The following is a 21,235-nucleotide window of genomic DNA, read 5'->3' as shown; positions in this document are numbered from 1 at the left end:
TCAGCGATTTTCGAGTTTTTTTCTGTAAAGCTTACCGCGATAGTCGTCCCAAAAAAATCACAGCATCGAGTCCAAGGATTAATCCATCACGCGCAACGAATCCGTTGAATTTTTTTCCCACGAAAAAACAAGAATAATTCCTTTTTTTCGAAACTTATTCGAAAATTATCAAATTTCATTAAATTATTTTTGCACGTTTCTTTCAGAAAAAAAAACTCTTCAAGAAATTTTTTAAATCGTTGGGAAAGCAACTTTTATTTTTATTTTTTTTTAATCAACCCACGCCTATTTTTTATCGTTTTCATTATTTCACAGGATAATGGAGCAGCTTTCGAAGCAGGAGGCTTGGAGGTTGGCCAACTAATTTTGGAAGTCGATGGATACAAGGTCGAAGGTCATTATTTTTGTTATCGTCGTGATTATCAATTTTTTCGTCCATATTTTTATGATTTATTTTAGAATGAAAAAAAAAAAAAAAAAAAAAAAAAAAAATGTCTTCCACAAGTAGCGTAAAGGCTTTGAAAAATGGTAAAAATTGTAAACTTCTTTTACTGTCTTCAAACTTTCTCGGTTCATCGAATTTTCGTGACTTTTTTGATAAAATTTAAAAAAATGATTATTTTTTCAGGCTTGCATCACCAGGAAGTTGCTCGGCTCATTGCGGAATCGTTTGCTCGAAGGGACAGAAACGAAATTGAGTTTTTGGTCGTCGAAGCGAAGAAGAGCAACCTCGAACCGAAACCAACGGCGCTCATATTTTTGGAAGCGTAGCAGGAATCTCCCACCTCGGAGCCCGAACCACCTTAGCCCGAGCTCGAACGCTCCTCTTCCTGATACTCCCGGGTACCCTCCTGGCGGTATTGGAGCTCCAGCACCAGGCGACCTCTTCAAGTGACCGAAGAAGAAAACGAAGACGACTTGAGCGCCGAGGCTCGACTCGAAGACCTTCAACTCCATCACGGAACACGAAATTCGCCATAAATGGAAAAAAATCTGTTTTTCAATTTCGTTTTTTTTTTTTTCATTGTTACGTTCATTGGCAGTTTTTATTTTGGGATTAAATCGTCGGCCGGTGACACAACGGTTTTGGGAAATCATAAAATGACGATTCGGATGGAAATTTCTTTCCATCGAATGGCAAAGTTTCAAAATATCAGTAATCGGACAAATCGGTTGAAAGGAGACTACTTTTTCGATACTTTGTGGACGTTTTTTTCGAAACTTCATCACTGAGAAAGAATTTTTTTGAAGAATTCATTGTCGAACGACCATTTTTGTGGGGAGCTCGTTGCAGCACAGCAATTTTCGTCGTTTTTTGAAAAAAATTTTGAAAAATTATTCAAACGATGAACATTTTCAAATGCAGGTACTAAAACGCACCATCAATTGCTCCAAAATTGAGTAATCACGAGTCCATTTTGCGAGTAGCTGAGAATCGAGGATTTTATAAGGAAAAAAAAAAAAAAAAAAAAAAAAAATTGGTCCGATAACGAAATTTTGAAAAATTAATAATTTCGAAAATTCCAGAAGCAGCAACTAGAATTCCAAGCCAATTGGGCATTATTGCAAATAACTTTTTTCGAAAAAATCACGAAATTCCTATTGTTCGCCATCCAACGAGGAAATTTCTCAAAATTCCTTCCCAAAGTAGCATTTATTATCGAAGCCGAAAATCAGATTGTGAGAAGCCTTTTATGGCGAAAGCATAAAAAATTACGATGGGCAAATGCGAGGAGGTCGACTGCAGCCGAGTGTTGGAGAGGAGCGATTTCGCGTTACCGATTCGCAAACGAACCGATGGTGGGAACATTAAGCGCCAACGAAGCAAAGGACTGACAAAAATGTCGTATAAAATAAAAATCTAAGTATTGTAAAAAAAAAAACAAAAAAAAAAAGAAAGAATATTGAAAAGCAGCTTAACGGCTGGTTGAGCCTCGACAAAGTTGCGGAGCATAAATCGTAAGATTGAGATGCGAGTGCGAGCGTGGGACAGAGCAAGGCAGATGGAAGATGCTGCTCCTGCGGGATGCTGCGAGTCTTAATCTCGAAAGATTTTGAGTGTGAGCAGCACTCCGCGAGAATCTTCCAAACAGACATTCCGTTTATTTGGGAAAGTTTGTAAAAACGTGAAAGGAAAAACAAATGCAGAGAAAGGTGAGAACAATTGCGATACCGAATCGCGAGTACGGGGACAATTTTTTGAGCCTCATTTCCTCTCGTGAAAGGAAGAAAATCGAGTGCGCGAGTGCAGGGACGGGGAGCCAGGAGCCGAGGAAAAACTTCGTTGCCGGAGCGACAGAGAAATTTTCGAGGGGTACCGAGTCACAAAATACGCAAGCAGGAACCAACCGAGACGACAAAACGACGAAGAAAATCTTCGTGTGGACTTTAACTATTGGAAAAAGGCGTGTGCACTTTGTGCCAAAAGAAATTTTATTTTTTCGTTCGCCGCTTTTTTTCACAATTCAATTTCAAGGGCTCCTTGGGCGGGTGGAAAAAAAGGAGGAAAAAATTCTCATATCGAAATGATGATTAGTTCGTGCTCCAAAACACGAAAATGTTGACTAATGTTTTATCGCCAAAGTCGTGGAGACCAATTGCCCAAACTTTCCAGGCTTCAACAATAAATTCATTAAAATGCAAATAAATAAACAAACACATGAACAAATATATAAATAAATATGTAATTAATCTGTAAATACAAATAAACACAAAAGACACTTTGAAGAAAAAAAAAGAACGAATAATGAAGGGAAGAATTTGAAATAACAAAAACAAAGGTAATAAAAACAAAACAAAAACGAGACAAAATATTGAGTAGACGAAAAACGAAAAGCAACGTACGTTGTGAATGTAAAATATTTTCGAAATCTGTGCTTGGGTATGTTGCATATATGTATGATATTTGAATTACGGTAGTTCTCACCATCTACTAAATTTTCAACACGACGAACAAAAACAAAACAATAAATGAACATCATTTGAAAGCATCGACGACGATTCAACGGAAACGACGAGTGTGATGACGAGAAAATTTTGCTTGCAAAACTCGTTGGGTTCTGGGTTCTGTAAAAAATCGATTTTACTCTCAATCTTCGTGCTACTTTTTTTTCGTTATTTTTGTACGGAGTAAAAATGAAATGAAAGAAAAAAAAAATATATTTAACGTTGATGAAATTTTCTCTTTCAAACACCAATTGCACCGGAGTTTATTATTATATTTAAAACTTTAGCAGCCTTGAAAGCTCCTTATCACACTCGTTTTCGCGTTCCAAGTCAACTCATTATTTTATTAATATATATCAATGTACGAATACACCACCTTTCGAAATATCGAAATTGAAAACATTTTTGTTTTTTCAACGAATCATTTTCACTATTTCACTTGAATTTCCCTCAGTTTTTGTATTTGAAAAATTTTCGCTGCTGACCGTCGATAAATTTGAAAAACAAATCATCATAAATTCAGGTCTCGATATGAATTGTTCAAATTTTGACACGATTCACGAATTTTTTTTCGATTTATAAATCTCTTCAAATTCAATTCGATTTAAATCAAATATTTATTTTCATAAAAATATTAGTTTTTCTCTTTAACAAAAAATTGAATATTTTGCTGATTTTGCTTATTTTATTGATTTTTTTTGTTTCGGAACTTCGATTTGTTTGTCAAGCACGATTGCAAAAATCGTCGAACGGTGTATGTACATGTACATATATATAAATATATCGTTTGTACATAAAATATAGTGTTACGTGTTCCGGGAAGGCAGAAGAGAGCCGAGTACAGGGAGTACGTACAACGGTACCGAGCACCACTTTTCGGACTCGTCGTATTTTACGAGCATCGTGTATTCGATAAAAACCGAGCGAGGTACAAGAATTGTGAGACGAATGAGAAGTCACTAACGATTATATAAGAGACAAAAACTGAACATTCGCAAACGAAACTCGTGCGGAAGGAGAAAATAAGGAAAAAGTCGAAATACATGGGTCAGTTGTGTCGTGTACAAATTGTACGACAGGGTGAGAAAAAAAAGGAAAAGAATGTGCCAAAGTAGTGAGTAAAAGGTGAACGAATCTACGAAAAAACATTGTAAAATAATGATGAATAAAAGAATGTATGTAAATATGTTTACACGTATGTAAAGGCAAGCTTTTTTGAAATTTTTCGTATTTCAATTCGAGAAGAAAACTAGTGTCACAAATGATGAGTTTTATTGTTACGAGATATTTACGAAGATAAATCTTTTTTGTTGGCTATGTTTTCTATCTTTAGTATTTTTTTGTACGAATTTTTCATCGAATTTGAAGAGGGGTAACTACCGAAATGGAATTTTCTCGAAATTTAATTCCATCGAAGTCATTTTTATTTTATTAACGACCAACAACAAATATCTCGATTTTCGACCTTCAACGAGTGTGTTCGAATCCAAGAATTGAGTTCGACGATAGCGCGTAGAAGAATTTTTCTTGAGACTTTAATTGCCGGTAAATTATTAGAGTCCTTTTCAACGATGATAAAAAAATCTATTCATACACTATTTCCATTTTAAATCACACACGAATGTACAAAAGTTTTGATCCAACTTAGTTTCTTCATGTGACCACTAAAATTAAACGTCAAAAAATGAGTCATCGAAAGGAGCAAAAATACTTGATACGATACGGAAAATCCGTGAAAGCTCACACTCACTTTGGCTGCGACGAGACATTTTTTACACACGTGAGCACACACACACACACACACACACACTTGCTCAGTAATTTTCTTGTTCTCTCACCCTTTTCCAAATTCCACGCACAAAACCAAAAAAACAAAAGAAAATTCATGTGACACGTTGGACTGAAAAAAATCATCAGAGCCTCATACAATCCGATTGTTTATCAACAAACGAAGCAATTAACGAGAGTTCCAAAGAAATCGAGGGTTGGGAGGGTAGGAAAGACTTAGATACATAAAAAAAAAAAAAAAAAAAAACAACTCCTTAACACGAATTCAAACACGAAATACAATTTAAAAACAAATCAATACCGAGATTACAAAAAAAAATGGAGAGATTAAAAAGAATAATAATAATATTAAAACAAAAGGAATATTTTTGTAAGCGGCTTTCGAAACGCGCAGTCCGAATGGCCAGATATTTCAGCTGACATATCCGACAATGCCTTACCGCTTTGTGTATTGAATTATTAATGAAAAAAAAGCAAAAGCAAAGGAATGAACTGAACACAATTTGCGAACAAATATTCCTGGCATACTCGCCGGGACTTTGTATGGAGAAAAAATAATGTCCGAGCTATGAGAAGAAGCGACCACGTACACTGACCCAACGAACCCGTTGTTGATCCAAACTGAATTTCGAAAAAAAATAAAATCATAATAGAAAGAAACAAGTAAATGAATCTCTCGAACAAAAGCATGAAAATTTCATAGAAATTAGTGAGGTTTATATACACATGTATGTGGTCAAAGAGTTTAGGAGACTTAGATGAGCAGACTTAGCCTCAGCAGTGTGTCGGATGTTGCGATTTAAAATTTTTCAAATTAATTGTAGGAAGAGAACAGAAAACCTAGCTCCGATGTAACAGTCTCTCGCTTTCTTTATACATATAATCATGTAGACGCTCAGACTATACAGCGTTGCTCAGAAATGATCGGGACATTGCAAAATCGACAGATGACAAAATTCTGAAGTTAAAAGTTCTTGGCCATTTTTATCTGCGATCAACCGTTCTCGAGATATTGATGGAGGATCAGCCGAAGACGCTGACAGTCGAAAAAGAGTGGGGATAGTGCGGTCTCCGCTGCGGATAGGCTGGCGGCAGAGAGGCGGGGCTTCCCCCCACTCATTTCCTGCCTCGAGCGCCAGCGGATCGAGTTTCACGATCTCATGAATATCTCGAGAACGGTGAGTCGTAGAAAAATAATTTTCAGGACTTTTCTCTTCAGAATTTAACGCTTTAGACGTTCTACAAAATTCGGCAGTCACTTCTACGATTGCCTGTATAGTATACTGATGTAAATGTTTATTTTTCCAAAAGCAGAGAGATAACTCGATTTCCCCCTCTCCCCTCTCCCTTCCCAGTCTATCGAACAGTTTTCCTGGCACGAATAGTTCAGCGTGTGTGTTAAAATCTCAATACATGTTATAATTACGCCTTCATTCGCGCCTCGTGTTAAGTTTAAGAGGAAATAACATTTCGAGAACGAATAACAAATCCAACAATATGTTCATAGTGTATAAATTGAAAGAAAGATTTGAAAAAATAAAGAATGAAAAAAAAAAAAAATAATAATAAAAAATGAAAAGTGATCACCCACTGATTCGTAGACGAGTAATTATTTGTTGATTAGAAAATCGTTGAATTTTAGCTTACGCGAGTGTGAATTATGAATGGAAAAAAATAATAAAATAAAAACACAGTGAAATAACAACAATCTGCCTGGCTGCCTTTCTCCCAGTCAAACAATTACAAAAAAACAAATAGAAAAATGGACACACGAGGAAAAAATTTCATAAAATATTACGCGTACCTCAATACTTGACAGAATTATGAAAAATACATTGTCAAAGAAGCTTACCCCATTCCTTTAAAGTTTCCAAGGAGAACTTGCATTTTTTTCCGAGATGCTATGCATCGAAAGCTAATTAAGAGAGAAAATAACGAATACTAACGAATAAAATTGCGCGAGTTAAAGGAGGATTATTCGAGGCGAAAAAATGTAACTGTAATAACGTTATTACTGTATGTAAATATAGTTTAAATTGCGCTCGTTCGTACTCATTTTTCATGAATTTAGACTTTGTTTTTACGTTTGATCGTTACAATATATACGGATATATATATATATACTTTGAGTGTTATGTAATCGGAAGGATACGCGATTTTATTATTACTATTATCACACACGTTAATTAAATCAATGACGCGAGTTCATACTATTAGAATTATATGGTGCAGGTGACGATTATTATATGATTATTATTGTAATTTAATAAAAATGTTCAGCATTGAATAATGACGGGTCCATTTTTTCTGCGATGACGTATTCCAGATTTCCTTCCGCCATATTTTTCTGCTGTATTGAAACATTCGTACGTTCGGAGAAAATCATTTCTATCATTCCCGAATAATTGGATTAATGAGGAAAGGAAATCGTTATACGTATTTACTTACAGTTTTAAATAAATTTCGAATATAAAGTTGTTTATTGAAAACTTTTGAAAACAATTTAACAAATCGGATACAGAGTTTATGATAGTATTAATTGTTCAACTTGACTTCGCATCTCGCTTTTGTATAAATAAACGGAAAAATATTGAGATCCGGAACGTCGATCGTTTTAGGAATATTATAAATAGATTCCTTCTTCATATTGATCGATCGGAATCAATCGAAACGAAAAGTTAGCACGATAGCGTCTATTGCCATCTTGATTTCCATCAGCACCATTTTCATCTTCATTCGGGTGGTCACTCTGAACTTCACCCATACCATCGTCTTCATCTTCGTCTTCATCATTTTCATCTTCATCTTCATCTTCATCTTCATCTTCATCTTCATCTTCATCTTCATCTTCATCTTCACTTGTGATGAATTCTTTGTAGGAAACAAGATTTCTGATTAAATCATCCGTCGGTACATGACTGGTTATAAGCTCTTCGAGAACATTCAGATAATATGGCATATCGTAGAAATTTTGTGTGTATTTTTTTCCAAGAAATTCTTGATACAGGACGTCCAATCTGAGCTGCTCCCGACACGTTCGATTGAAGGGTTCTTTTTTAAAAATTTCAATAGAATCTGAACACCCCGCAATAACACCATCGAACATACGGGTCATGCCAGTTTTTCCAATCGCACTATAAAGCATTGCTGCTTCGGCGTACGCAGTATGACTGACAAGTACAACCGGCTTCGGTGATGATTTGATAAATTGGCGGAACATCTTCAAACCAATTTCTAGCTTCACCGTCGGCAATTCTTCGTTTCGGAAAAACAATTTCGAATTTCGCCATTCAAACTCTTCAAAACCCTTCTTCATGGCACTCGAATAAACAGGCTTGATGTAATAATCGAATACATCGTTATCCAGTTTTGCTCCAATTCTCGTGATGTCTTTGTCGTTCGCTGATATGATACTGAAGTAAACTATTTTGTAACGATTGGCTGTCGCACTTGGCAGGTTCATCGTCGACGGCAGCTCCTACAGTCAACGAAAAACGACAATTTGGGTATTTGATGTGCTCTGTTACTTTTGCTAAGATTTATCAATCTTCATTTGAAATCTATGAACAATCGAAATTACCTCACTCTTCGTCGTCTCAATTTAATACTTTCTGTTCCTTGATCAGTTGAACCGAATCTGTCGAAGAAGTGAACGTGATTCAACTACTTAGGACGATTGCCACTGGTGCCAGGATTCTGATCTTGAGATCAACTAATTTTCTATGGAGAATAAATCCAACTCGCTGATTCTACGTGCAGTCGGACTGCGTCGTTACTTTCGATTTGTTTAGTAGTCCTCACGGTCTGCTGTCTCAATTTGTCAGGGATTCGCTCATACAGTAAATTGGAAGTCTTGGCAGGGGTACTGATTTTTGACCATTCGCCAAGTGCTTCTAAAATCTTCAACGCAGGCGATTGGTCAGTGATGACGAAAACTGTGAAGAATTCTTTGGGGTTTCTAATACCCAAAGAAACGAGGGTGATGCCGTTAAAACAATCCGAAAGCATATATTGACTTTGTCTAATTTAGTGTGAAGCGGAATTCGAGACCTTGAAATATTCTCCAAATATAAACAATTGCTTTCCTGTACTGACTGTTCCGATTCTTTATAATTTCATTAGAATTTTATTCCAAGTATACACGTGGAGGCAATTTTTGTATGCGGATTGTTTCCCACCGCTTTTCATAAGCTGATTATTTTTCATGGAAACCAAGCACTCCTCACGTGACAGACACTGAGATAGAATTCAATAACAAAGGCTAGCGGAAAACAAAAAACTTGGTTCTTCAATAACAAAAGACAAAAACATAAATTACGTTTGAAAGCAACCGAACGCAACTATCGTCACGTACTAATATCGTTCTGGAAACTCTATCACTGTGCACGAATCGATCCGACACCGCGCGAGTAACCGAATAATCGTTGATCGGTCAACTGGTAATGACGAATATTTACATGAAAAGTATTCCATGCGGATTTCTAGGCAAAATTTTCATTCCACTTGACGTTATAACTCTATTCGAAAAAGTTGAAAAATTAAGAAGAAAGAAAATTATGAAGATAGTCATCGAGATTGATGCCCGATAATCTGTAAAAACTATTGAACGAACGGCGTGAACATGAGAAAAAAATTCAATAATACACTTTTACCGGAAGAAAAAGTCGTTTTGCTAAAATTTTTTATTTTTTTATTTCGTCAAGCAATTGAAAAGTCGAATAATTGGATGCCAATTGATTCGCCAGTCAAAGTGCTTAATGTAAGACAAAAACGACATTGCGATATGAGTAAAAATAATCCGTCGACGCAGTAATAGGATTAAATACATAATTTAATAAACCTCTGGGTCCTGCGAAAATTACTGGCGTGATTGAAATTCGTCGCTTTCAAAACTTTGTTGTAAAAATAAAATTTGTTGTAAAAATAAAAATAAAATGTTGTAAAATTTTTCCAACTCCGATTTCGAGTTAAATGTGTGTACATCAGGAAAAGTGAAATTACATTTAGTACAGGAAGAAAAAGTCATTTTTCAAATCAACAAACGTTTTTTATATTTTTATTTCTTCAATCAATTAAAACACAAAATAATTGCTTGCCAATTGGTTCACATAATTATTGCAGCGGTATTGTAATAATGAATTCCGCTTATTCTGGCCGGAAACCTGCGATCGAATCAATAAAACTTGAAAACGAACTCGTCGTTCGCATCCTCAGTGGATTCGATTTCCTCCCTGATCGAAGATGGCCACCTGTCGGAAGAAGAAAACGTTTGAAACGGGGAAAAAATTGAATTTTTGCATTCTTCAGCGGTCGACCATTCGACTGAAATCTGTTGACTTCCCTCGTGGCTCGTAATAAAACATTCAGATCTCCGCGAATTTATTTAGTTGTCAGAAACTTCACGAGGATTATTCGGACCTTCGCACCAACAAATTTCGTTTATTTGTTGAGAATATGAAAAAAAAATAATAATAATAATAATAAAAAATGCTCAAAAACGCTGATTTGAACCAGTAGTCGATTCAACGAAATTATTGTCCTCCGTAAAATGTCTTGTTTTGAAAATTCTGCCATCACGTTGGTACCATTAAAATGAAAAATATATTTTCATATAAAATTCAAGGGAGCCGAAGCTTCGTCCCATTTCGTAAACTACGTAAATTTCGATGCGATGAATTTGTAGCGCCAGCATGAACGTGAGAAAAAATTTGACTAGATATTAACCCTAGAACGCATGACTGGGGTGTGAGCACACCCCACGCGAACTTCAAACTACGCTCCCGTCCTAACAAGCGACATTATCGAATGATTATCGACGGATTTTTTAATATATAAATTCAATTGAAATTAGTTTTATCGTACATCATTCTTTTCGTTATAAAAAAACGAAGAAAATGGTATAGGATAAAGTCAGTTTAGCATCGTAGGACCGGATTTATAAGCAGAAAAAGAGTGGGGTGCGTTCAAACCCCGGTCATGAGGTTGAGGGTATGAAAAAAGGCACATGAGGTGGAGGGTTAAAACCGTGTGAACGTACCGAGAGCGGCGGGAGGTCGAGATGGGGCTGGACGTGGACCTGGACCCGAGCTGCTCATAGCTGATGAGTTGTAACCAATAGTACCGTGGCATTTTGAGCAAGCTTTCAACGATCTGCCAATAAGTTAAAATCGATAAAAGTCGTGGAACGAAATAACCTGAAGGAAAAAGTGTTGATGAGAAACTCACTGCGATTTGACTCCGTAGGTTGGCTTCCTTGGTGACCAGGACTGATGCAAATTCAATAGCAAGAGCCCTTTTGGACATTTTGCATGCCGGGCTTTCGGAGACTCTTTGCAAATGGATCATGACAAAAGCGAGAGTGTCCCGATTGGCTTGCGGCAATTTCGAAACCGCCTCTTTCAGTGCCTCATTCGGCAGGTAATAATTCTTATAATTCTCAACTGCAGCCTCAAACTCTTGGTAATGATTTCTGTTTATGAGTAAACCCTTCCTCAACGTCAGCAGAAACAATTTCAGGGTCGAGGCAATCACGTTAATGTTGATTTTATTCAAGTTTATATCTTGACCGTTATTCATCAATTTATTCAACAACTGCATGGCTGGTTTCTCGTCAGCTTTCATTGAGTACAAACCTTTTGTGCTCATACCACGTGATTCGACTTCTTTTACTAAACGGACGACCAGAGACGGTACGTATGGCGGTACTGGAGGCGCCGAAGCCTGAAGCGTCCCCTGTAATCACATGTTCAATTGGCTAGTCGGCGCACTGGAGAATTTTCCTTAAAATAAAGTTCTCAAGGCCTTTTATTTGGAGAAAAAAATTTGGTTCTAGGAAGGAAAAAACTTAGTTTTGAAAAGAACAAAGTTTGCTAAATTAAGTTTGTTTTTTTCTTAAAAACAAATTTTTTCCCTAAATAAAATTGCTCTTGAAGTCAAAACTAACGATTCATTGTCCAAATTTCAATTCTCTCTTTTTCAATTCCAATTCGAAGCACTCCAATGTAAAGATTCTGTTCTCCACCTTCCAGTCCCTCAAATCAAATTGCCTTCATTCATTTTCCATGGAAAATTTAACTCCCAGACAGCACTTATTTACGTTCAAGAATGATTTTCAACTTGGGGATGCATTTGTCAATATTTTTTAATCGACAATGAGCTTTCAAACTAATAAATTGATGGAAATGCTCGTACGTTTTTCCTTATGTTTAAGTAGCAAAAATATCAAAATTCATTTAAGCCCAGAAGCACTTTAAATTCCATTAGAATATGAAACTCCCATCCCAATCGATTAACTATTTATTTCCTCAAACAAAATTTTATATGGATAAATATTGAAAAATTCTCACCGGTATTCCCTTGAGAAACTCGGCGTCCGGCATCAACTTGCAAGGAGGGACAAGTTCCCTGCAGTTAGTATGAATAAGGATATTACAAAAGTAGCAAACTAATGCCCTTGTATTAGGAGCAATCCTGTAAAAAAAAAAACGCGTTGTCAATTGATGATAAAAGACAAAAAATTCTGTTATTGATAATGCATTTTAGGTTTCGACGTCCCGCTAAACGACCCTTACAATTTGGAACACGCAGCACAAAATTGCTCATCGATTACTCTTTTCAATTGGAATTTGTGTTTTGGGATTTTCAATACTTCTGCAGAGGACGATGGCAGCTCCATGATATTGACCTTGAAGTCGATGCCTGAAAAACAAAAAAAATTTCGGTCCCTTGAACTCCCCATCGACCTTTCTAACGCCAAAAACTGTTGACTCGTCCAGTTTTCACTTTTTACTATGAATTTATGAATCCACGTTATCGAGGAAACACGAAAACGCGAATAGTTAAAAACTTGTGGAACCGTTTGTGGCTCGGGTTTAGTTTATTTAATAATACACTAAAAAGAACTATCGAAACTTCAACAAGTCGAAGGACCACTTACCTGAAGGGTTTTTATCGACTCAATTAAATTCCTGACGAAACGGATCAAAAAATCAAAGAATTTCCAAACGGATGAGGTCTCGAATACGTACCAGTAATGAGAAAAAAAATTCTGTACATCCAGCTTATACCAGTGGGAAACCAAAAATTTCTTCGAATTAATCAACTTAATGAGTCAGGATGAACTATTATTAGAAAACAATACATTTTAGTGGCACGTGTTATATTTAAGCACCTTTGTTTCTTTTACCATTATTCCGAGTCTTCCGAAAGCCTTTACCGAATCGTCCTTGAAATGCTGTGAAAAAAATAATGGCGACACCGTTTCCAGAAAAAATATCGAACGAGTGTATTTTTATTCAATCTTGTGTTCAAAAGAACAAAGACAATTTCATCTTATCGATCTGACCTTGTTATAGTTTTGAGAAACTTCAGTACATTCTGGTTCCTTAGTAAGAGTTATCCAATCGCGTTGGGATTCGTGATCATGCAATGTTTCCTCCATCACATTACTTCGAATTCTGCGCCATAAAATTAAGGCTTGACACGAGGAACTGCTGCCAAATTTAAACTTTATTGAAAATCGTGAGAACCTCATAATCTTTGTCAATGCCATGAGCCATGAGTTATCAGCGATTAACACCAGGTCGAAACAATCAATTTTCAATTGAAAGGTATAAAAAGAATGAAAAATTCATTCGAATACTTATCATCATTGATAACCATACAATGGCGAGGTATTGTGAATTATTATCAGTCGATATTATGCTAATTGTGATACCATTGTTTGGACTTACTTGTGTTTGTTGATGACTCGAAGTTCTAGAAAACGAGAAAAATTAGCTATCGATAGGGTACTTAATACCGGTACAATGAAGCAAGTTGAGTTCGAATCTCACGAGATCTTGTTTGGGACGAGATCTCGTTTTTTCTAAATTAAAAAGTATCCGGTGACTACTAAACATTTTAATTGTGATACCAATAACTACTGAATGACCACCAAATGAAATGGAAATAGATATTTATTTATTTTCATTAAGGTAGCCGGTCTATGACAAATTGCCAAATTACATGGCTCAACTTAAGCTATGAGATCCTAAGACTATTTTCCATTGTTTTTCATATTTTTATGCATTTAAGCTTAAGATTTAAGATTCGGATTAAAGTTGTGCTTCAATTCAAAATTTAACTTTCAGTCACTTGGAACAAAAGCCCTGTTTTTACAGCTCGAGGATACATAAGCAAACAACGCTTTAACAAATTCTGCGGAGAGGAATTCTTGACCTGACGGATTTCCAAATTTTATACTCGTGAGATATTTTTTTCTCGCTGGGTTTGGTAACGACCACCGAGTGATCTAATCAATAAAAATTGCAAAAACGTAAATTATTTGGCCGAGCTTAAGGAGGTATTGTCGACGTGGATCGAATTCAACTGCAGCTCTACGTTTCCCCGACGTGCTTCCATATCCCCATGCCTTGATTAGTTCCTCAATTCGTCGCGCCCCATTGACGAAAAGCGCCCATCTACCGGTTCCTTTTTCTTGCCGGTAACCGATAACGTCGATCTGCTTCGAACAAAAATCCTATAAAAAAAAGAGTTTCTAAGATTCCTCGTTTCTTTTAGTATTTCCACTTTCAAGGAATGCATTTGATGTACTTGTGAAAAAAAGTCTAAAATTTTTTCCACATCTTTCACTACGATTTTATCCTCCCAAAAAAACGGTTGATCTCAGGAATTATTTTGTTATTTCAAATGATTCGACTGAGAATATTGAGATGTCTCATGCTCTTTTTATTTTCAAGCCCAAACGAAGGAATCGCCGATAAAGAAGATTCCTGCTTTTCGTATATGCTGACAGACATTTGACTGATTTTTCGAGTCCCTCACTTTTCTCTAGGAAAGAAAAAAGTTTGATTCACAAAAATGTTGATCCAGCCACGAAGAAAACTTTGATAAATGATTTTCATTAAATAATTTTGATAAAATGTTTGAAAATCAGTCACGATATTTCATTTCTGTCAGACTAAAAGTCGTCAAAACCCGAAATAATTAATGGGCTTTTTTGCTGGGCTTTGAAAAATCGTGAGAAATTTCAGTAGAACTTGGACGAATTATTTGGCGAACTGCGGCTCATGCGGAAGATCGGTGATCTCTTTATAGAAAGTAGATCTTTCGAATCACTCATTCCCGAGTTGATTTACAGTCGAAGGCTTTTTCCTGACAGGGAGAAAAACATTTTCTCGTTTATGTTGAAACGTTGGAGAATTGTTTTGGCAATTTGACAAGAGCAAAGGAAAATTAACGCGAGGATGTTCGGCTCTAAATATCGGCGAATATTTTTGGATTTGAATGTATATAGAAATGGACGTTGTTGCAGTGATTAATCGAGTCTCGAAAGATCGATAGAGAAAAAAATTGGAAAGAGACGAAGGAGAGAGAAAGAGAGAAAACGGCTGAGGGTAAAAGACCCAAAGACCAGAAATCGTCCGACTCGTGGGTGGACTTTTGTGTATCGATATAAAACACGAGCATTTCCCTCGAGCCCGTAACAAGTAAAAGTCCAAGTTTTGTGGAGAACCGGAGGATTACGCAAGCCACAGACGCTGAGAAAGAGCAAGAACATGCGAAACCACAAACGCAATCGACGAGAATAAATATCTTAAGGGGTTTGATGATTCGACGAAACATGATCATCCTTCTAAATTGCCTTTCGTTTAATAACTTCAAAGAAGATTTAACTTTCATTCATTTTATTCCATGAGGGATTTAACTCACGTTTTCGAGGGGAAAATAAAATCCAAAAAACAGAGATAAGTAGATGATTTTGGGGTAAAACTTCCTGCTCGAACACACGGTAGCAATTAAATTGACAATCGATCATAAACTGCTGAGAAAAATCGATTCGAGAAAGGTGATTTTTTAAATTTCTCTAAAACCTTAATTTTGCTATTGCAAATTTCCACTACTGTAACTTTTGGGGTAATTCGAATTGAATAAAAGCAAAGATGATTAAAATATAATTTAATCTTCGATATTCATGGATTTGATAAAAAAAAATAAAAAAAAAAAAAGCAATTGTTTAAAGCGTAAAAAAGATTCCTTGTATATGCTTTTTGTTTCCACGAAATACTTTCGATAGTTCTTCTCTCCTTAAAAGTAATTTTAATAGTCAACATTTGTATTTTTAGAGTCCAACGCATAATGTTGAATAAAAAGACAAAAAATGGACACACAATCCCTGACCACAGGGTCGACCGCGTTCCCACACACTCGTGACCGAGTTAGCAGTTTCGCTTGCTCCCTTTTCCTCATGAGAATAAAGCGAAAAACTCATGATCGGTTGTGAGCAAATTTATCGAGTATAAAATCGCTCGCACCTGGTTTTGTTTTCCGGCAAATAAATAGCCTCCTAATTTAAGCACCCTCGATAATGGGACCAAAACGTTTGGTGCGCCCTCGAAGCAAATTGTTTTGAAACATGAACGGAACCATCCAACCTCTGAAGTTTTTTGTGTTCCAAACTTTCTGATTTTTATTTGTACCACATTCGAAACACAAATCACATTTTTTCACGCTCAACCGGAATATTTACGTATTTAAAAAGGAAACCGGAACTCAGGACTTTTTATTTGTGTACATCTAAAAGATATAAAATAAAACTGAAAAAATGTTTTATTTTCGGATCAACTTTTCCTGATGTTGAGAACACGCGGGGAAATGAAATCGAAAATTCGAACTTTTTTCATTTCCTGCTCCAATTCTTGCTGAGCCGTAATTCAATTTCTTTAACCATCCACCGAATTAATGAACTAATTTATTTTTTTACAATTTTTATTTTAAATAAATAATCAATGTAATAAAATTATATTGAATTTCAATTAAAACCGAACGTCTTTTCTCCTTCAGTTTAAGCTCATCCATTCTTTTAAGTTCAAGTTTAAAAAAATTTTTTTTTTTCAAACAATCGTTAAATCGAATAAATAAATAAAAAAAACCTTCGTTTGAACGAAATGAAATAACGTGAAATTAAAATGGCAATTCAATTAAACGTTTTTTTTCTATGGACGAGAAAAGTGCGTTGCAGTGACGTGGATAAAAAATAAAAATAAAAAAAAAAAAAAAAAACGTTAAATTGGTATAACCAAGGGCGTTCAACGAGGCGTAGAGTGGTTCGTGCGTCGTTAGGTCAGCTACGTGTTTTATCGATACGTGCACGGGGCCCTAGGGGGCTTCCGGAAAGTCCTCCAGGTGGATCTTCCGAAGGGAGACAAAGAAGGAAGAGTGAGAAAAAAGATAAAAGCGGGGGCTTTCGAGGCGCACGTGGCGTTCGATTGCTCTTGGGAGTTCTTGAGAGTGTCGTCTTCCATGAGGCTGCGAACACTTTTTTCAACCCATATGTACTCATTTTTTTGTTGTGAAAAAAAGGCTCAAAGAAATGAAACAGTCTAATTGTGAGTTGTTTATTTCGAGTGGAGATCGCTCCATCTGGGATGAAAAATTCTTTTTATTTCTTCGTGAATGAATCGACTTGAAAATAAAAAAATTACGTGTGAAATGACTAAGAATTTTGACCTCCAATTGAACCAGCAATTATGATGAGCGATTAGAATCACTTTTTTATTTTTTTATTTTTTTTTTATTATCTTTTTCTCACCAGGTTAAAATCGACGATAAATTCAGTGATCAAAATGCGATTGGGCAGAGAATTTTAGCCCAAATTCATCTACTCATGCGTCTGCATTTCGAATGATATTATCACCTGGGAAACGTGACTTGAAATAATGAAATTCCAATTTTGCAACTGCGCACCGTTTGCTCGTTAATTTTTACGAAGAGCTCGAGCTGCTCATTAATTTTTGTCTGAACGATCAAATCTTGGGCCGTTCTTCAAGCCGGAGTTATCAAAACAACTTCGCAGCGAGCACGTTCTTCAGCACGAGAGGGAGATTTTTTAAATGGCTCTGAAAACGATGAACAGAAGTGCACTAATTTTGATTATTAGGTGCTGGTAACGGTTTGGAGGACGAACGTATCACTTTGATTTATCAGTTTCCTTGGGATGAAGTGGAAGGGCTAGAAATTCCCAGGGGGCTGAATGCTCGTGCGTGTAAAAAATATGCCTCTGGAAATCTAACAGCAACGAGAGAAAGTCAGGGGAAGGGGAAGTCACGTGGTATATCGCATATTTCCTGTACAAAACGCAGATGCGTTTTGGTCGCACGTGCTCCCTCAATAGAGCCTCGCGGATTGGGATCTTCCTGTATTTTTTTTCTTTCGTTCCTCCTTGTCCCCGAGGGTGTCGTCGTACCCCGAAGAAACGTCACGGATGATGAACCATCGCGAGGCTTTGTCGTCCAAGAAAAATGGATACTAAGAAAAGCCTACCGACAATCTTCAATCGAAAAAAAAAAAGAAAAAAAAAAAAGAAACAACCATCGAATCCTCCACAATGAAACTGGCAAAGACTGGACTTGGCTGGAGCCACCTTTGGAGAGCGAGGCGCTCGAATCGTGACTCAAACAACACCCCTCTCCCTCCATAATGTTTTTCTTTCATTTTCGCCCGAAAGCAAGGTAAAAGGGGAAGCAAAATAGTCCGGAAAGCGGGAGGCTTCGTCGAAGGTGTGAGAGAATGTGAAGAATTTCGATTTTTTCATTCGCACCAGATTCTCCAAAATATTTCCATCCCCGACGGTCGATCAGTTTTTCGATCGATTGACTATAAATTTGAAATTAGATTTTGACTAAAAGATTGAAATAAAAACATTTATTTCATCATTTCGAGTCACTATGGCAGTGTCACGCTAAAACTGAACAAAAAGAGCGTCGCAGCTCCCCCGAAAAGCCATAAGAGCAAAATAGTTGAATGGAGACTGAAAAAAATGGAATAATTGTAGAAAATTCGAGGCCCCGCTATAGCGAGTCGCATAGTCCCTTGATAACGACGAAGCTGTAAAATAACGAAGGAAGTAGAAAGCTTTGCCGCGGAGATTGACCACGAGTGAGGGGCCGTCCATCCGGAAGAGCCCCGCGAGGGTCTGGGATCAGGAGGAGATTTCCGGAAGAGCGATCATGCTTATCAGGCACGAAAGTCCGATGCGGGGCTGCATCGTGTCAGGAGAGGGAGAAAAAATCGTCGAATAAAAAAGGGCGAGGGTGAAAGTGCAGGGGATGCAGTGCAAGAAGGGGTTGCTCGGGCCCTCGAGAGAGAAGCGAGAGTCGCTGCTCTCCCTCTTAATTCCTAGGAACGAAACTACCCCGAGGATTTTTAAGGGTGCAATATTTCTCGTGCCCCCCTCCGCATGGCCAAGTCGTCTCCCTCCCCGAGCCAACTCGACCCTGGCCCCCCTTTTTCCCCAAACTACCCCGCGAGCCCCTTTCCGTCGTCTGTACTTTTCATCCCCCCTTGGCAGGCCTCGTTCTCCCTCTTTTTCTCTCCACTGGAGCCTACGATGGCGCAAAACTCATCCGAGCACGTGGACTACCCGGTAGCATGGAATCGCTGCTGGTTTAGCTTCCACTTTTGTTAGCCCCCAACCCCTCCTGCGTTTGTCCATGAGGATGCTTTTATGCACACACGTGGACGACGACCTCACACACGCGCTCTGGCTCTACGTTGTCGGTATGATCGCTCGTGTGTTGTACTAGCGAGACTTAACGCCGGCGAGAATCGAAGCTCAAAGCGTTCACAACGCTTCGCACGGGCGCGAGGAGCGAATGTCTTACTGGGAAAGCAAACACGATTTCAGTGGGATTTGATCGGTACTCGGGGGTCGAAAAATATTCGTCGTTATTGTTTATTTGAATACGTTTTTTTTTTTTTTCTTTTTCTCCCCCTTCGATTTGTTGCTTTTTTTAGTCGAAGGGAATTTTTTCAGTGGTTTATTTTCTAATCGAGGAATTTCGTTGGTTGGACTTTGTTGTACGAAATGATTTTATGTGCTGTTTTGATAGCGCTTTTACGTCTTTGAAATTGGGGGGGGTTTTGGGGATTCTGCGTTCTCCGGATCGGCAGGCTTTGGTGGTTTTTGTTGGGGGCTTTTCGAAAGTTCTTGTCGCGAGATAAATCGGAGTGTTTCGACATTTTGTTGTCGAAAGTGGTCTCTTCGGTCGTGAGTGGGGTTTTTCGGCTCGATACGGGGCGGGAAAAGGTGCGAAATCGGATGTTCTGAGTTGCTGTTAAGTCAGGGAGGTCTGACATGGGAATTCGGATCGGAAGGGACGTTGGGAAGCGTGGAAAAAGCGGGCGGAAGACGCTTAGAAACGGACGTGAGTTTGGCGAATCCACGTGACATCGGAGGCCAGAAAGTAAAGGATTTTTTATTTGGAAGCGCGAGACTCGCACCCTTCGAAACGGAAAATCGACGGGTTTGGCTCGTCCAACTCGCCTGACGAATACCACGGAAAAGTGCGGAACTCGGCCCTCTTCTTTCTTCCCTTTGTGGCCTTCCGCAGCCGCAGAAGTTCAGGGAATCTCATTGGAACGAGACGCGCTGAAAGAAGCCCGGCACAACGCCACGCGATCCATCGCACGGAAATCCCGAGCCATCGGGGCCCCCTCGCGAAAAAGTCCGAGACAACCAGCGGGATAAATGAGAAGGAAACATCGATTCCGGGCTATTTAAATACATGCGGAGATTAAAAGGAAGCTAAAAGTAGGCGAAAAATACGGGCGATGTTGATGCTTCCGGACAATCGGGACGTGCTGGAAGTCGAGGAAGCTCCAAAAATATCACTTTGACCGTAGTCCGAGACCTTGGACGAGCGAGACTCGCTGCGAATTTCGGCTTCGGACGAGTTTCATTCCGAAAGCAACGAAACTCGAACGTCATCCTTGTTAAAACAAGCGAAATATGAGGAAGACGAAAAAACACGTTTGAGGAAGGAAAGGAAATAAGAATTTCCAGACTTTCTACGATTATTTTGACAGCGTCCGTCCCGCGGCGAGAGGAGAAAGGAGAGAGAGAGAGATTAAGGGGAAGAATCATCGATTCGACACTCCAAGATCGAGAGCCAGCTGGCTCGTCGCCATCGAAACTTCTGTCCATCAACGATCAGCGGAGCTCGATTTTCGTTATGGAAGAAAATCATTTTTCCCTCCATTAAATCACTCGGAGTAGTATTTTCAAAAATTTTTAATATCAAATAAAGTGAGCGAGCGTCGAGGGCATTGGCGCCTCGATTTTCATTTTTTTCCACCCTGCTTTGGACTGGAAACATTGAAAAACCGATTTCCCAGCCAGCGCAGAGCCGAATCTGGATCAATCTCGAGTGTTCGATACCGAGGATCGTTTTACGAGTGCGAGTTCCCCGAATTTTTTCGAGATCGAAGCCTCGCTGCAGCCACGAAAAGCCTCGGTGAACTTCTAAGAAGTTTTTTTATAAATAAAAATACACACGTTCAAACTCGTGTATGAATTTATATTTACTCGAAATCGTACATAAACAGATATTTGTAGGAGAACACAGCGCGAGAGCCACTCGAGGCGAGCGCGTGTCCATTCAAATTAGTGCACTCGAGAGTCAGAAAAGGCCCTCGCTCAATACCGTACCTCCCTAAAGAT

General features: G+C 38.0%; 3 protein-coding genes and 1 long non-coding RNA gene across 13 annotated transcripts in view; 1 reads left to right on the top strand and 3 right to left on the bottom strand.

Annotated features, from left to right (window-relative positions):
• Positions 1-7,024, top strand: part of LOC122418233 (whirlin) — a 71,970-nt gene extending 64,946 nt beyond the window's left edge. For all 9 annotated transcript variants that reach the window (XM_043432349.1, XM_043432344.1, XM_043432348.1 and 6 more), the window contains 2 exons: positions 316-394; positions 629-7,024. In XM_043432349.1, coding sequence (XP_043288284.1) covers positions 316-394; positions 629-771 — 222 coding nt within the window. In that variant the 3' untranslated portion in view covers positions 772-7,024. The remainder of the gene's footprint in view (positions 1-315; positions 395-628) is intronic.
• A 171-nt stretch (positions 7,025-7,195) lies between these two features.
• Positions 7,196-8,454, bottom strand: LOC122418238 (ubiquitin carboxyl-terminal hydrolase 11-like). Its single transcript, XM_043432358.1, has 2 exons — positions 8,315-8,454; positions 7,196-8,212 (listed from the first exon to the last, which is right to left on the bottom strand). Exon 2 carries the CDS (start codon positions 8,195-8,197, stop codon positions 7,358-7,360), a length of 840 nt encoding a protein of 279 aa, XP_043288293.1. The 5' UTR covers positions 8,198-8,212; positions 8,315-8,454; the 3' UTR covers positions 7,196-7,357.
• A 1,320-nt stretch (positions 8,455-9,774) lies between these two features.
• LOC122418237 (rac GTPase-activating protein 1-like) lies at positions 9,775-12,783 on the bottom strand. Its single transcript, XM_043432357.1, has 6 exons — positions 12,671-12,783; positions 12,306-12,432; positions 12,081-12,204; positions 10,960-11,466; positions 10,772-10,884; positions 9,775-9,983 (listed from the first exon to the last, which is right to left on the bottom strand). Exons 2-6 carry the CDS (start codon positions 12,407-12,409, stop codon positions 9,908-9,910), a joined length of 924 nt encoding a protein of 307 aa, XP_043288292.1. The 5' UTR covers positions 12,410-12,432; positions 12,671-12,783; the 3' UTR covers positions 9,775-9,907.
• Positions 12,784-13,466: 683 nt separating this feature from the next.
• Positions 13,467-21,235, bottom strand: part of LOC122418241 (uncharacterized) — a 36,751-nt gene continuing 28,982 nt past the window's right edge. The window contains exons 3-4 of one of the 2 annotated variants that reach the window (XR_006262472.1): positions 13,954-14,254; positions 13,467-13,491 (exon numbers count right to left, since the gene is read on the bottom strand). This is a non-coding gene — a long non-coding RNA (uncharacterized lncRNA). Of the gene's footprint in view, positions 13,492-13,673; positions 14,255-21,235 lie in introns of those variants that run through there. The other variant, XR_006262470.1, reaches the window with a different exon arrangement.

This window comes from Venturia canescens, chromosome 11 (genome assembly GCF_019457755.1).
Source record: "Venturia canescens isolate UGA chromosome 11, ASM1945775v1, whole genome shotgun sequence".
Lineage (NCBI taxonomy): Eukaryota > Metazoa > Arthropoda > Insecta > Hymenoptera > Ichneumonidae > Venturia > Venturia canescens.
The sequence above is the reverse complement of the archived record's forward strand: the minus strand, read 5'-3'. Positions and strand labels throughout refer to the sequence as shown.